This window comes from Musa acuminata, chromosome BXJ2-6 (genome assembly GCF_036884655.1).
Source record: "Musa acuminata AAA Group cultivar baxijiao chromosome BXJ2-6, Cavendish_Baxijiao_AAA, whole genome shotgun sequence".
Taxonomy (NCBI): domain Eukaryota; kingdom Viridiplantae; phylum Streptophyta; class Magnoliopsida; order Zingiberales; family Musaceae; genus Musa; species Musa acuminata.
Genome location: NC_088343.1, coordinates 38,609,314 through 38,625,216, shown reverse-complemented (window position 1 = coordinate 38,625,216; position 15,903 = coordinate 38,609,314). Strand labels below are relative to the sequence as shown.

General features: G+C 36.4%; 2 protein-coding genes across 2 annotated transcripts; both read left to right on the top strand.

The window, feature by feature from the left end:
• The first annotated feature begins 2,948 nt into the window (after positions 1 to 2,948).
• On the top strand, positions 2,949 to 3,674 carry LOC135613957 (putative RING-H2 finger protein ATL53). Its single transcript, XM_065110954.1, has one exon. The coding sequence runs from the start codon at positions 2,949 to 2,951 to the stop codon at positions 3,672 to 3,674; it is 726 nt and encodes a 241-aa protein (XP_064967026.1).
• A 6,623-nt stretch (positions 3,675 to 10,297) lies between these two features.
• LOC135613956 (putative RING-H2 finger protein ATL53) lies at positions 10,298 to 11,023 on the top strand. The gene has a single exon (XM_065110953.1). It carries the CDS (start codon positions 10,298 to 10,300, stop codon positions 11,021 to 11,023), a length of 726 nt encoding a protein of 241 aa, XP_064967025.1.
• The last annotated feature ends 4,880 nt before the right edge of the window (positions 11,024 to 15,903 follow it).

The following is a 15,903-nucleotide window of genomic DNA, read 5'->3' as shown; positions in this document are numbered from 1 at the left end:
ACTTGATCATATAAAGGTATAATCAGAGTAACTAGGTAGTTTGACTGCTCCAATGCTTATATTTGCTTAAGGAAGCTTAAAATGCTAGAGAACAAGTCTAAGTAAGCGAATGTTGTTACCAATGAAGTAAAGCAGAATATAATTGGTACAAGCCATACAACATGAAGGCAATGGCCATGCATGAGAGTTGTAGTTTAGAGGAGAATTGCTTAGAAAACATAAAGGTGTTGAAGCAAGTGGTCAAAAGGGATGAGGCAGTGACGATGAATTTAGAGGGACAACTACACAAAATCAAGCATTGATTAGAATATAGGTGCAGTTATAGGAGTGTCATAGTATCGTAGAGACAAATATACCAATAACTTAGAAAGGAATGTAGATATGAGATGATAGATAATAGGGTCATGAGTTTGACAATGTCATGGTACCATATAAGCACGACTTTCATAGAGTTATCGATTCCTTGCTCTCAATAAAGGGTGAGTACTTAGTCACGAAAGAAGCCAAGGAGGCGAAGAATACAAAGGTAAATTTCAAAGTACTGAGATAAGGCTAATGACCAGAGACAAACAAAACTTCACAAGACCTGTGTCAACGGTCTTCTTATCTAAATAGTTGAAAGTGAGGGACTTCGGGTAGATGCAAGAGATCTCAACTAAGGAATGAAGAAGGTAATATGTGGTGTTATACATTTTCTTTTCAAAAGAGTAGGCAGTAGAAATGATAGAGAAGAAGGTACAATTTTAAATGTGGCAAACTATTAGAGACTTGCTCCAAGGAGGTGGGCGAAGTAAACGAATGCTAGTAACCAAATCAATATATGAAGTACAACCCTCGAGGAGGTGGGCGAAGTCAAATAACTTTTACTTTATCAACTCTTAAAAAAATAGACGAAACTGAATTCTCTAGTTTCTTATTTATCTTATAAAGAAGCTCTTTCTATGTTTAAAGATCATTCGAATAAAGTGAAAGATAATAATTTTTAAAATATCACCAATGATAATTGGCGTTATCGAGAGTAGACTGTTCACTTTATTTCCTAATAAAATGGCAATCAAAAGCAGAAATGATACTGACCTACTTGAAAACGATAATAAATTGAGAGGTATTGATGGGTATATTTTATGAAGAAAAGACCTCAAAAACTTTAAAGTTTTTGAGGTAATGTTTATTCAAGTTCAAACAAGCATCAACCCAATTCAAACAAACGTTTAAGAGGCTAGTTTATAATAAGGAAGGACTTTTTCCTTCATCTATCTACAAGAACTTATAATGATCAATATAACTTAGTCGATTCTATACTAGTGTCTGAGTCATTGGTGAGTTGAAGTAACATGGCAGATTAAAGTTCGACTACTCAATAACAATGATGAAGAGTAGCTGGGAGCTAAAAGGTGTGTTGCAGCTAGAGTAGAAGATTAAAAATTTAACAAAAGTTAAAAAATGTAGCATATGTAAAGTCTTCAACAAGGACGTTAAATGAATAAGTGGGAGAGAATGTTATATATGAAGTTGTAAATAGGGTGTTCGATATAATACTCATACATGTCTGTATCTTTTGGATTTGTTAATGTATTATTCATATTTTTCATAGCATGTAAACGACTTATAGTAGGTTTGGTATACCCATTTTGGTTGGCTTTAGTTGTCGTTATGTAAATATAGGTTGTGGGCAATTATCGTGTATAGATACAATTGTCCAGAAATAGACCATCCAAGCAGTCTTTTGAGGGATTTTCTAGCCCCATAAAGTGGTATAGAGTGTCAACTTGCATAATACCCAAGAGCTACCAAGGTGACATATGGTTAGATGAGCCTTTGGGATAGTATTTAGGGCTAGTTCATTACCTTATTTGGTAGTAGTATCATATGGGGACTTATGGGGACTTTTAATTGCGACAAATCACCTTAGACCCTTTGTCGAGTGACCGTTCAGAGTTTGCGAAGTTTATATTTGTCATTCGTATTGCCTATTAAGTGTTTATTAAAATGATTACTAGTGAATACCAATTTAAATAGTTTCTATAACTTATCTTCTAGATTCTCAAGGGATCATAAGAAGTTTTGGAGAAGTTGACCTTTTGCGGTTGGACATGCAAAGATGCCACATGAGTTAGATAAGAAAAGTTAAATATGTGATAGCTCATTATCCACTTATTGTCATTGCTCGCCATCCATGATGGGAGAAGAAGGGAGGTGACGACGGAAAGGAGAGAGAAGAAAAGGGAAGAGGAGGAGAGGATGAGCTACTGGAAAGGAGAGGAAAAGATAAGAGAGAAAGATCAAGCAATGAGAGAGTGGGGGGGGGAAAGGCAAGATACTGTGATGGTGATGGCAACCAAGTGAGAGGGGCGGACGAGAAGGGATAGTTTGAAATAAAATGAGATAATCATTTGAAAAAAACTAAAATATAAGTATTTTTTTTAAAAAAATCATCCTTATATTTTTAAATAAAATAATAAAAATAATAAAAATTAATTCAATATATTACTATCGAACTATATAATAAAATATTAAAATATTAAAAACAATTAATTCGACATTTTGCTGTGGAGCTATATTTTGGATGTCAATGCTTGATTGGTTTTAGGGAGGAATTAATTTGGCGTCTAGTAGTGAATGGCTTCCGTCAACACGGAGGAGCAGGAAAGAGTTGACTTAACAGAGATGACGTCATAAAAGCTTTCGATTTCCAATTAAATCTTCACTAATAATCCATCAAGAACGAAGCAAGTTCGTTGTTCCGTAGGATTTCAACACGTGTCGAATGGAACTGCTTTCGGAGTCCAACCCGCAAACTTATGTGGCAACGGAAACTACGCGTCCGATTGTCTTTACGATTTGTACTCGATGAATTCGATCCCGTCTCGGATTCGCAGACCAGAATCTCTCTCTCTCTCTCTCTCTCTCTCTCTCTCTCTCTATATATATATATATAAAGCCACTCCATGGCAGGAATTGAGCCGAGTTCATTCACACGGTTGAAGTGCGACAAGAAGGCGATGGAGACGACTCCTGTCCATGGCTATGCCGATTGGGTTCTCACGGCCTATCAAACTCATGGGAGGCCGGCATCGGCTCCGGTGGTGATCAAACTCGGCTACACCGTGATGCACATTCTTGAAGGTCAAGTCGTGGAGGAACCGCCCCGTTCCTACCACATCTTTCTCTTCACTCTCGGCGACTTCCTCCACCAAGCATCTCGCCGCCAGGCGATCTCGACCGTTCTCTTAATCGCCGGCGTCTATGGTTATGACATCTGCTTCGCCGGGCGGTTGGAGAGACAACTCGTTGCCTTCTGCAATTATCCAGTCGAGACGGCTTTGAACTCGGGCAACGGGTTCGACATGATCGTGGACGTACTTTTGGCCCACTTCCCGATCGATGAGGAACCTTCTTCGGACGTCGAAGGCGTCGGCGAGAACGGGAATTTCGGCGGCATCCCGGCGTCGACGGATGCGGTGAAGGAGCTGGCGGTGGTGAAGTACGAGCGTGGAGGAGATGTCAGAGAGGAGAGTTGCATCATCTGCTTCGCGGAGTTCGACGAGGGCGTGGAGGTGACGCGGATGCCATGCAAGCACGCCTTCCATGGCGGCTGTCTCACTCGATGGTTGGAGAGAAGCCATGTGTGTCCTCTCTGCAGACACGCCATACCTGCTTCTGCTGATCCCTGAAATGCTTCTCCTCTTCTTGATCTCCCCGAGATACAGAGACATCTTCTGGACTGCATATTGCTAATGATGAAGAGAAAAGAAGTGCCAGCGGATGCAGTCGATTCGAATGGTAGATAATGGCGTTCGAGTTGTACGTACATACATACATTGATGAGGACCTGAAAGAAGTAATTGGTTCTTCAAGTCATCGAACAGTGTGTGGTGCATTAGGTAAATGAAGTTGGTAATGAATTGCCTTTCTTAGGAAAATAAAACGCTATACAATCCCATCTGGTGTTCTTTCTTGTTTCGCTCTACCACTCTGTTTGTGTTGTGCTTGTTAGAGCTCTCTGTTTGTGGCAGAGATCTCTCTGTTCTATGCTTATTGCAAGCATCCTCGGTTTGTGACAGATCAAACAGTTGTAGTTATGTGCCGTTCAATGCAGATTGGGAGTGAGCAAGAGAATAATCCATTTTCACCCACTTCAGTAACTCGACATTTCTCGAATTTAGCGTAATTGAACCCTAATTTAACTTCAAGAAAGATTTCAAAATAACATTCATTTTTTGAATATAGCACCGCGTCTTTTGGAAAGTCATTTATTCTTTCAGTGCATTAGCATTCTTTTGGCATGTCAGTTGATCCTCTAGTATATCATCGTATATTTCGACATATCAATTTATCCTTCTTCAATATTTGATATAATGTTCGATTTTTCAGCATAACATCAAGAACTTTTATCACATTGTTTGAGCCATTGACACCACTTTTAATCTTTGACATCTAAATATTTGACAATCCGTATATTTAATCAAAATACCCCTATATAATTTAGGTTATTATAAGATAATTTTTAAAATTTTTTAATTAATTTTATTATCAAAATTTTATATTTAACATTAAAGGTCAATATTCCACGTATCAACTATTCCCAACATTTTGATTTTATTAAGATTAATTTTTTAAATAATTAAAAAATCATAAATATTTAGAAAAATTTGTAATAAATACCATTATAATCACAAGGGAGGGAAGGATTTGATCTTGGCAATTATTTGATTGCAAAATTGACCAATAAGATTGATATATATTTAATTTTTAACTCAAAATTTTGATTTTAAATTTTTTTAGTAAGCGTTCAAATTTGCAAGATATATCTTAGGTAATTTGTAAGATATATAAAAAGACACAAATATATATAAGTATTGATGTGATATAATACTTATATATATTCGCGTCTTTTGATTTTATTCATGTTTTATAGAGCATGTAGATGACTTATAATAGGTTTTGTAGTCTCATTTTGGTTAACTTTTGTGGTCATTTTAGGCTTATAAACGTAAGTTATGTGCAATTATCATGTATAAGTAGAACTGCTTAAAAACAATCCAAGTAGTCATTTTATTGATTTTCTAGCTCTATAGAGTAGTGCGAAGTGTCAACCAGCATAACACCTAGGAGCTACCTATGTGTCACATGGTTAGATAGGCTTTTGGGGTAGTGTTCAGGGTTTTTACAATAGTGTCATGTGGGCACTTGTGAGGATTTTTACCTATGACAATCCACCTTGAACCCTTTGTCACATGACCATTCAGAGTTTCCAAAATCTATGTTTGTAATATACATCGTCTATCAAATGTTTGCTGAAATGACTACTTGTGAATCACAAGTAAAATGCTTTCTCTAATTTGTCTTCTCTTTTGTATGTCTTTAAGGGCTATAAGAGAATTTAAGCAGGCTGATTTTTTTAAGGATAAACATGTAATGGTGTCACATTACTTATGCAAAACCACCTAAGTCTATGACATATGGTATTAGAGTTGGACAAGTATACTTAGAAACATTTTGCATATAAACATGGGAGAATTAGCAGGGTTGCATTAACGGTAGTCAGCATACACGACTATTTAAGAGAAACGAGCATAGAGATGTAGGGAAAAGAGTCACTTAGAGGAGTGGGCATTCAAGATTAGCATTCAAAGAAAAATAGCCAACCCTTCACACAAAGACACCATAAGGACAATCGAACTATAAAGAATCTATAGCATACGGAGGTTAGGATGGTTGACGTTGGCAACCAAACTTTATAGCGCTTAAGACAAACATGATACTTGGTAAAGGATAAAACTATGTAAGGTGGGATGGGTTGCTCAATGATCGAAAGGGTTGTGCAAAGCTCATAGATGTGAGAGAAATTACTAACTTAAAGAATTTATTACTTATACAAAAAACTTGTATGCAGACGATGGACTATTCATGACTATTCTAAGGTGACCAAAACTCGGTGCTATTGAACATTGAAATTTTTTCTTCAACATAAGAAGGAAACGTTTGTATAAACCTAAAGTATACAATAAGTTCAACATATTACTAAGTCGTGAGGGGCACAACAAGGGTTGAATTAGAAGAGTCACAATCTAGCAAGTTTATTCACGGGAGCTAAATAGTGCATAACTCGTTCAGCAAAGTAGAATAGTCTAAGAGGATGATAGTCTCTAAAACTTCTAAAAGGAAAGATGTAAATAGGAAAGTTGCTCTAATAGGATATATATCTAGGAGGGATAAGTCTTGATTCTCCAAAGGAAGAATCATGTATAACTTATTACATATTTTGAGGAGAGATACCTCAAAATTACAACTCCATAAAGTTTAATGAACTGAGCAAGCGACGAGGAGTTATCATATGACGTAATATATTAGTGGATGCATTGCAAGATCAGGTCGGAGAGAAAACTAAAGCAACACTAAATGAAAGCATACTTAGAGTCGATGTAGAGATTGGACTTAATGGAGAGTTGACCCATGGATGGTGGGAACGAGGGCCACCATCAATTCAATACAAACCAATGAGTGAAACAACTGAGATGAAACTTGGTGAAGTGCCCAAGCAGCAAGAAAAGAGTCGACATAAAAGATAGAATATGAAGTGGAGATATAAATCTTTCCTTGAACAAAAGTCAAGGACATGAACTCTTATAGAGGCAAGAGCATAACTCAATTTATCGAGGTGAAGTTGGGGTTAAAAAACTTTGGCATGGGGTAAGAGGACATGTAAGTAGATACTCTTGAAGAATATGTCATTGTATTACCATTCGAGTTTCCATGAAGAGAGTGGTGTGCAATAGAGATTGTACTGAGGACAGAAACCTAGGATCTAAACAATGGCGTACTAATTTTAACAAAGTTATTAGACTTCAAGGGCTACTAGGCAATGGAATGCCCTAGAGCTATGCTTCATCTTGGTGTGACTCGAGAGTAGGTGGACGAAGATCAATTGTCAAAGAAGTGAATATAATAATAGGTGGCAAAGGCCTTGTAATGCGTAGGCAAAGGCTACACATAAAAATACTATAGTTTGAGTTTATCTCTTAAAGATCAAAATATAATAAAGATGTTACTGAGAGGCAATATTGTACAACAGATTGTGTTAAAATAATTCAAGATAAAAATGACATATAAGAGAAGTCTTGTAAGAGATATGTTTATACGGAGATATGATTGAGAGCTATTATGAGCTCCACTTCAGTGAACAATACGACAAGAAAAACTATGGATTAAATAAGTGAATATCATGATACCATAGAGATGGGTGTTTTATGCATGCATCAAATTTTGTATCGGATGAAATCTTTGGTCATCAACATATAAGGACTATATACTATCGAGGAAAAATTTTGAATGTAAGTACTAGTAAGTCCAATGTGAGTGACTTGATCATATAAAGGTATAATCAGAGTAACTAGGTAGTTTGACTGCTCCAATGCTTATATTTGCTTAAGGAAGCTTAAAATGCTAGAGAACAAGTCTAAGTAAGCGAATGTTGTTACCAATGAAGTAAAGCAGAATATAATTGGTACAAGCCATACAACATGAAGGCAATGGCCATGCATGAGAGTTGTAGTTTAGAGGAGAATTGCTTAGAAAACATAAAGGTGTTGAAGCAAGTGGTCAAAAGGGATGAGGCAGTGACGATGAATTTAGAGGGACAACTACACAAAATCAAGCATTGATTAGAATATAGGTGCAGTTATAGGAGTGTCATAGTATCGTAGAGACAAATATACCAATAACTTAGAAAGGAATGTAGATATGAGATGATAGATAATAGGGTCATGAGTTTGACAATGTCATGGTACCATATAAGCACGACTTTCATAGAGTTATCGATTCCTTGCTCTCAATAAAGGGTGAGTACTTAGTCACGAAAGAAGCCAAGGAGGCGAAGAATACAAAGGTAAATTTCAAAGTACTGAGATAAGGCTAATGACCAGAGACAAACAAAACTTCACAAGACCTGTGTCAACGGTCTTCTTATCTAAATAGTTGAAAGTGAGGGACTTCGGGTAGATGCAAGAGATCTCAACTAAGGAATGAAGAAGGTAATATGTGGTGTTATACATTTTCTTTTCAAAAGAGTAGGCAGTAGAAATGATAGAGAAGAAGGTACAATTTTAAATGTGGCAAACTATTAGAGACTTGCTCCAAGGAGGTGGGCGAAGTAAACGAATGCTAGTAACCAAATCAATATATGAAGTACAACCCTCGAGGAGGTGGGCGAAGTCAAATAACTTTTACTTTATCAACTCTTAAAAAAATAGACGAAACTGAATTCTCTAGTTTCTTATTTATCTTATAAAGAAGCTCTTTCTATGTTTAAAGATCATTCGAATAAAGTGAAAGATAATAATTTTTAAAATATCACCAATGATAATTGGCGTTATCGAGAGTAGACTGTTCACTTTATTTCCTAATAAAATGGCAATCAAAAGCAGAAATGATACTGACCTACTTGAAAACGATAATAAATTGAGAGGTATTGATGGGTATATTTTATGAAGAAAAGACCTCAAAAACTTTAAAGTTTTTGAGGTAATGTTTATTCAAGTTCAAACAAGCATCAACCCAATTCAAACAAACGTTTAAGAGGCTAGTTTATAATAAGGAAGGACTTTTTCCTTCATCTATCTACAAGAACTTATAATGATCAATATAACTTAGTCGATTCTATACTAGTGTCTGAGTCATTGGTGAGTTGAAGTAACATGGCAGATTAAAGTTCGACTACTCAATAACAATGATGAAGAGTAGCTGGGAGCTAAAAGGTGTGTTGCAGCTAGAGTAGAAGATTAAAAATTTAACAAAAGTTAAAAAATGTAGCATATGTAAAGTCTTCAACAAGGACGTTAAATGAATAAGTGGGAGAGAATGTTATATATGAAGTTGTAAATAGGGTGTTCGATATAATACTCATACATGTCTGTATCTTTTGGATTTGTTAATGTATTATTCATATTTTTCATAGCATGTAAACGACTTATAGTAGGTTTGGTATACCCATTTTGGTTGGCTTTAGTTGTCGTTATGTAAATATAGGTTGTGGGCAATTATCGTGTATAGATACAATTGTCCAGAAATAGACCATCCAAGCAGTCTTTTGAGGGATTTTCTAGCCCCATAAAGTGGTATAGAGTGTCAACTTGCATAATACCCAAGAGCTACCAAGGTGACATATGGTTAGATGAGCCTTTGGGATAGTATTTAGGGCTAGTTCATTACCTTATTTGGTAGTAGTATCATATGGGGACTTATGGGGACTTTTAATTGCGACAAATCACCTTAGACCCTTTGTCGAGTGACCGTTCAGAGTTTGCGAAGTTTATATTTGTCATTCGTATTGCCTATTAAGTGTTTATTAAAATGATTACTAGTGAATACCAATTTAAATAGTTTCTATAACTTATCTTCTAGATTCTCAAGGGATCATAAGAAGTTTTGGAGAAGTTGACCTTTTGCGGTTGGACATGCAAAGATGCCACATGAGTTAGATAAGAAAAGTTAAATATGTGATAGCTCATTATCCACTTATTGTCATTGCTCGCCATCCATGATGGGAGAAGAAGGGAGGTGACGACGGAAAGGAGAGAGAAGAAAAGGGAAGAGGAGGAGAGGATGAGCTACTGGAAAGGAGAGGAAAAGATAAGAGAGAAAGATCAAGCAATGAGAGAGTGGGGGGGGAAAGGCAAGATACTGTGATGGTGATGGCAACCAAGTGAGAGGGGCGGACGAGAAGGGATAGTTTGAAATAAAATGAGATAATCATTTGAAAAAAACTAAAATATAAGTATTTTTTTTAAAAAAATCATCCTTATATTTTTAAATAAAATAATAAAAATAATAAAAATTAATTCAATATATTACTATCGAACTATATAATAAAATATTAAAATATTAAAAACAATTAATTCGACATTTTGCTGTGGAGCTATATTTTGGATGTCAATGCTTGATTGGTTTTAGGGAGGAATTAATTTGGCGTCTAGTAGTGAATGGCTTCCGTCAACACGGAGGAGCAGGAAAGAGTTGACTTAACAGAGATGACGTCATAAAAGCTTTCGATTTCCAATTAAATCTTCACTAATAATCCATCAAGAACGAAGCAAGTTCGTTGTTCCGTAGGATTTCAACACGTGTCGAATGGAACTGCTTTCGGAGTCCAACCCGCAAACTTATGTGGCAACGGAAACTACGCGTCCGATTGTCTTTACGATTTGTACTCGATGAATTCGATCCCGTCTCGGATTCGCAGACCAGAATCTCTCTCTCTCTCTCTCTCTCTCTATATATATATATATAAAGCCACTCCATGGCAGGAATTGAGCCGAGTTCATTCACACGGTTGAAGTGCGACAAGAAGGCGATGGAGACGACTCCTGTCCATGGCTATGCCGATTGGGTTCTCACGGCCTATCAAACTCATGGGAGGCCGGCATCGGCTCCGGTGGTGATCAAACTCGGCTACACCGTGATGCACATTCTTGAAGGTCAAGTCGTGGAGGAACCGCCCCGTTCCTACCACATCTTTCTCTTCACTCTCGGCGACTTCCTCCACCAAGCATCTCGCCGCCAGGCGATCTCGACCGTTCTCTTAATCGCCGGCGTCTATGGTTATGACATCTGCTTCGCCGGGCGGTTGGAGAGACAACTCGTTGCCTTCTGCAATTATCCAGTCGAGACGGCTTTGAACTCGGGCAACGGGTTCGACATGATCGTGGACGTACTTTTGGCCCACTTCCCGATCGATGAGGAACCTTCTTCGGACGTCGAAGGCGTCGGCGAGAACGGGAATTTCGGCGGCATCCCGGCGTCGACGGATGCGGTGAAGGAGCTGGCGGTGGTGAAGTACGAGCGTGGAGGAGATGTCAGAGAGGAGAGTTGCATCATCTGCTTCGCGGAGTTCGACGAGGGCGTGGAGGTGACGCGGATGCCATGCAAGCACGCCTTCCATGGCGGCTGTCTCACTCGATGGTTGGAGAGAAGCCATGTGTGTCCTCTCTGCAGACACGCCATACCTGCTTCTGCTGATCCCTGAAATGCTTCTCCTCTTCTTGATCTCCCCGAGATACAGAGACATCTTCTGGACTGCATATTGCTAATGATGAAGAGAAAAGAAGTGCCAGCGGATGAAGTCGATTCGAATGGTAGATAATGGCGTTCGAGTTGTACGTACATACATACATTGATGAGGACCTGAAAGAAGTAATTGGTTCTTCAAGTCATCGAACAGTGTGTGGTGCATTAGGTAAATGAAGTTGGTAATGAATTGCCTTTCTTAGGAAAATAAAACGCTATACAATCCCATCTGGTGTTCTTTCTTGTTTCGCTCTACCACTCTGTTTGTGTTGTGCTTGTTAGAGCTCTCTGTTTGTGGCAGAGATCTCTCTGTTCTATGCTTATTGCAAGCATCCTCGGTTTGTGACAGATCAAACAGTTGTAGTTATGTGCCGTTCAATGCAGATTGGGAGTGAGCAAGAGAATAATCCATTTTCACCCACTTCAGTAACTCGACATTTCTCGAATTTAGCGTAATTGAACCCTAATTTAACTTCAAGAAAGATTTCAAAATAACATTCATTTTTTGAATATAGCACCGCGTCTTTTGGAAAGTCATTTATTCTTTCAGTGCATTAGCATTCTTTTGGCATGTCAGTTGATCCTCTAGTATATCATCGTATATTTCGACATATCAATTTATCCTTCTTCAATATTTGATATAATGTTCGATTTTTCAGTATAACATCAAGAACTTTTATCACATTGTTTGAGCCATTGACACTACTTTTAATCTTTGACATCTAAATATTTGACAATCCGTATATTTAATCAAAATACCCCTATATAATTTAGGTTTTTATAAGATAATTTTTAAAACTTTTTAATTAATTTTATTATCAAAATTTTATATTTAACATTAAAGGTCAATATTCCACGTATCAACTATTCCCAACATTTTGATTTTATTAAGATTAATTTTTTAAATAATTAAAAAATCATAAATATTTAGAAAAATTTGTAATAAATACCATTATAATCACAAGGGAGGGAAGGATTTGATCTTGGCAATTATTTGATTGCAAAATTGACCAATAAGATTGATATATATTTAATTTTTAACTCAAAATTTTGATTTTAAATTTTTTTAGTAAGCGTTCAAATTTGCAAGATATATCTTAGGTAATTTGTAAGATATATAAAAAGACACAAATATATATATGTATTGATGTGATATAATACTTATATATATTCGCGTCTTTTGATTTTATTCATGTTTTATAGAGCATGTAGATGACTTATAATAGGTTTTGTAGTCTCATTTTGGTTAACTTTTGTGGTCATTTTAGGCTTATAAACGTAAGTTATGTGCAATTATCATGTATAAGTAGAACTGCTTAAAAACAATCCAAGTAGTCATTTTATTGATTTTCTAGCTCTATAGAGTAGTGCGAAGTGTCAACCAGCATAACACCTAGGAGCTACCTATGTGTCACATGGTTAGATAGGCTTTTGGGGTAGTGTTCAGGGTTTTTACAATAGTGTCATGTGGGCACTTGTGAGGATTTTTACCTATGACAATCCACCTTGAACCCTTTGTCACATGACCATTCAGAGTTTCCAAAATCTATGTTTGTAATATACATCGTCTATCAAATGTTTGCTGAAATGGCTACTTGTGAATCACAAGTAAAATGCTTTCTCTAATTTGTCTTCTCTTTTGTATGTCTTTAAGGGCTATAAGAGGATTTAAGCATGCTGATTTTTTTAAGGATAAACATGTAATGGTGTCACATTACTTATGCAAAACCATCTAAGTCTATGACATATGGTATTAGAGTTGGACAAGTATACTTAGAAACATTTTGCATATAAACACGGGAGAATTAGCAGGGTTGCATTAACGGTAGTCAGCATACACGATTATTTAAGAGAAACGAGCATAGAGATGTAGGGAAAAGAGTCACTTAGAGGAGTGGGCATTCAAGATTAGCATTCAAAGAAAAATAGCCAACCCTTCACACAAAGACACCATAAGGACAATCGAACTATAAAGAATCTATAGCATACGGAGGTTAGGATGGTTGACTTTGAACTAAGACTTGACGTTGGAAACCAAACTTTATAGCGCTTAAGACAAACATGATACTTGGTAAAGGATAAAACTATGTAAGGTGGGATGGGTTGCTCAATGATCGAAAGGGTTGTGCAAAGCTCATAGAGGTGAGAGAAATTACTAACTTAAAGAATTTATTACTTATACAAAAAACTTGTATGCAGACGATGGACTATTCATGACTATTCTAAGGTGACCAAAACTCGGTGCTATTGAACATTGAAATTTTTTCTTCAACATAAGAAGGAAACGTTTGTATAAACCCAAAGTATACAATAAGTTCAACATATTACTAAGTCGTGAGGGGCACAACAAGGGTTGAATTAGAAGAGTCACAATCTAGCAAGTTTATTCACGGGAGCTAAATAGTGCATAACTCGTTCAGCAAAGTAGAATAGTCTAAGAGGATGATAGTCTCTAAAACTTCTAAAAGGAAAGATGTAAATAGGAAAGTTGCTCTAATAGGATATATATCTAGGAGGGATAAGTCTTGATTCTCCAAAGGAAGAATCATGTATAACTTATTACATATTTTGAGGAGAGATACCTCAAAATTACAACTCCATAAAGTTTAATGAACTGAGCAAGCGACGAGGAGTTATCATATGACGTAATATATTGGTGGATGCATTGCAAGATCAGGTCGGAGAGAAAACTAAAGCAACACTAAATGAAAGCATACTTAGAGTCGATGTAGAGATTGGACTTAATGGAGAGTTGACCCATGGATGGTGGGAACGAGGGCCACCATCAATTCAATACAAACCAATGAGTGAAACAACTGAGATGAAACTTGGTGAAGTGCCCAAGCAGCAAGAAAAGAGTCGACATAAAAGATAGAATATGAAGTGGAGATATAAATCTTTCCTTGAACAAAAGTCAAGGGCATGAACTCTTATAGAGGCAAGAGCATAACTCAATTTATCGAGGTGAAGTTGGGGTTAAAAAACTTTGGCATGGGGTAAGAGGACATGTAAGTAGATACTCTTGAAGAATATGTCATTGTATTACCATTCGAGTTTCCATGAAGAGAGTGGTGTGCAATAGAGATTGTACTGAGGACAGAAACCTAGGATCTAAACAATGGCGTACTAATTTTAACAAAGTTATTAGACTTCAAGGGCTACTAGGCAATGGAATGCCCTAGAGCTATGCTTCATCTTGGTGTGACTCGAGAGTAGGTGGACGAAGATCAATTGTCAAAGAAGTGAATATAATAATAGGTGGCAAAGGCCTTGTAATGCGTAGGCAAAGGCTACACATAAAAAAACTATAGTTTGAGTTTATCTCTTAAAGATCAAAATATAATAAAGATGTTAATGAGAGGCAATATTGTACAACAGATTGTGTTAAAATAATTCAAGATAAAAATGACATATAAGAGAAGTCTTGTAAGAGATATGTTTATACGGAGATATGATTGAGAGCTATTATGAGCTCCACTTCAGTGAACAATACGACAAGAAAGACTATGGATTAAATAAGTGAATATCATGATACCATAGAGATGGGTGTTTTATGCATGCATCAAATTTTGTATCGGATGAAATCTTTGGTCATCAACATATAAGGACTATATACTATCGAGAAAAAATTTCGAATGTAAGTACTAGTAAGTCCAATTTGAGTGACTTGATCATATAAAGGTATAATCAGAGTAACTAGGTAGTTTGACTGCTCCAATGCTTATATTTGCTTAAGGAAGCTTAAAATGCTAGAGAACAAGGCTAAGTAAGCGAATGTTGTTACCAATGAAGTAAAGCAGAATATAATTAGTACAAGCCATACAACATGAAGGCAATGGCCATGCATGAGAGTTGTAGTTTAGAGGAGAATTGCTTAGAAAACATAAAGGTGTTGAAGCAAGTGGTCAAAAGGGATGAGGAAGTGACGATGGGTTTAGAGGGACAACTACACAAAATCAAGCATTGATTAGAATATAGGTGCAGTTATAGGAGTGTCATAGTATCGTAGAGACAAATATACCAATAACTTAGAAAGGAATGTAGATATGAGATGATAGATAATAGGGTCATGAGTTTGACAATGTCATGGTACCATATAAGCACGACTTTCATAGAGTTATCGATTCCTTGCTCTCAATAAAGGGTGAGTACTTAGTCACGAAAGAAGCCAAGGAGGCGAAGAATACAAAGGTAAATTTCAAAGTACTGAGATAAGGCTAATGACCAGAGACAAACAAAACTTCACAAGACCTGTGTCAACGGTCTTCTTATCTAAATAGTTGAAAGTGAGGGACTTCGGGTAGATGCAAGAGATCTCAACTAAGGAATGAAGAAGGTAATATGTGGTGTTATACATTTTCTTTTCAAAAGAGTAGGCAGTAGAAATGATAGAGAAGAAGGTACAATTTTAAATGTGGCAAACTATTAGAGACTTGCTCCAAGTTGAGATAAAATTTTATTATTTTCAACAAAACTTCATGCATTCCAAAAGTTTAATGGTAATGAGAAGTTAAATTGTAATGCCTAACACAATGCAAGGAGTGCAAACAGTTATGTTACTTCAGAAGTGTGAGCAAAAAGTAAACGAATGCTAGTAACCAAATCAATATATGAAGTACAACCCTCGAGGAGGTGAGCAAAGTCAAATAACTTTATTTTATCAACTCTTAAAAAAATAGATGAAACTGAATTCTGTAGTTTCTTATTTATCTTATAAAGAAGCTCTTTCTATGTTTAAAGATCATTCGAATAAAGTGAAAGATAATAAATTTTAAAATCTCACCAATGATAATTGGCATTATCGAGAGTAGACTGTTCACTTTATTTCCTAATAAAATG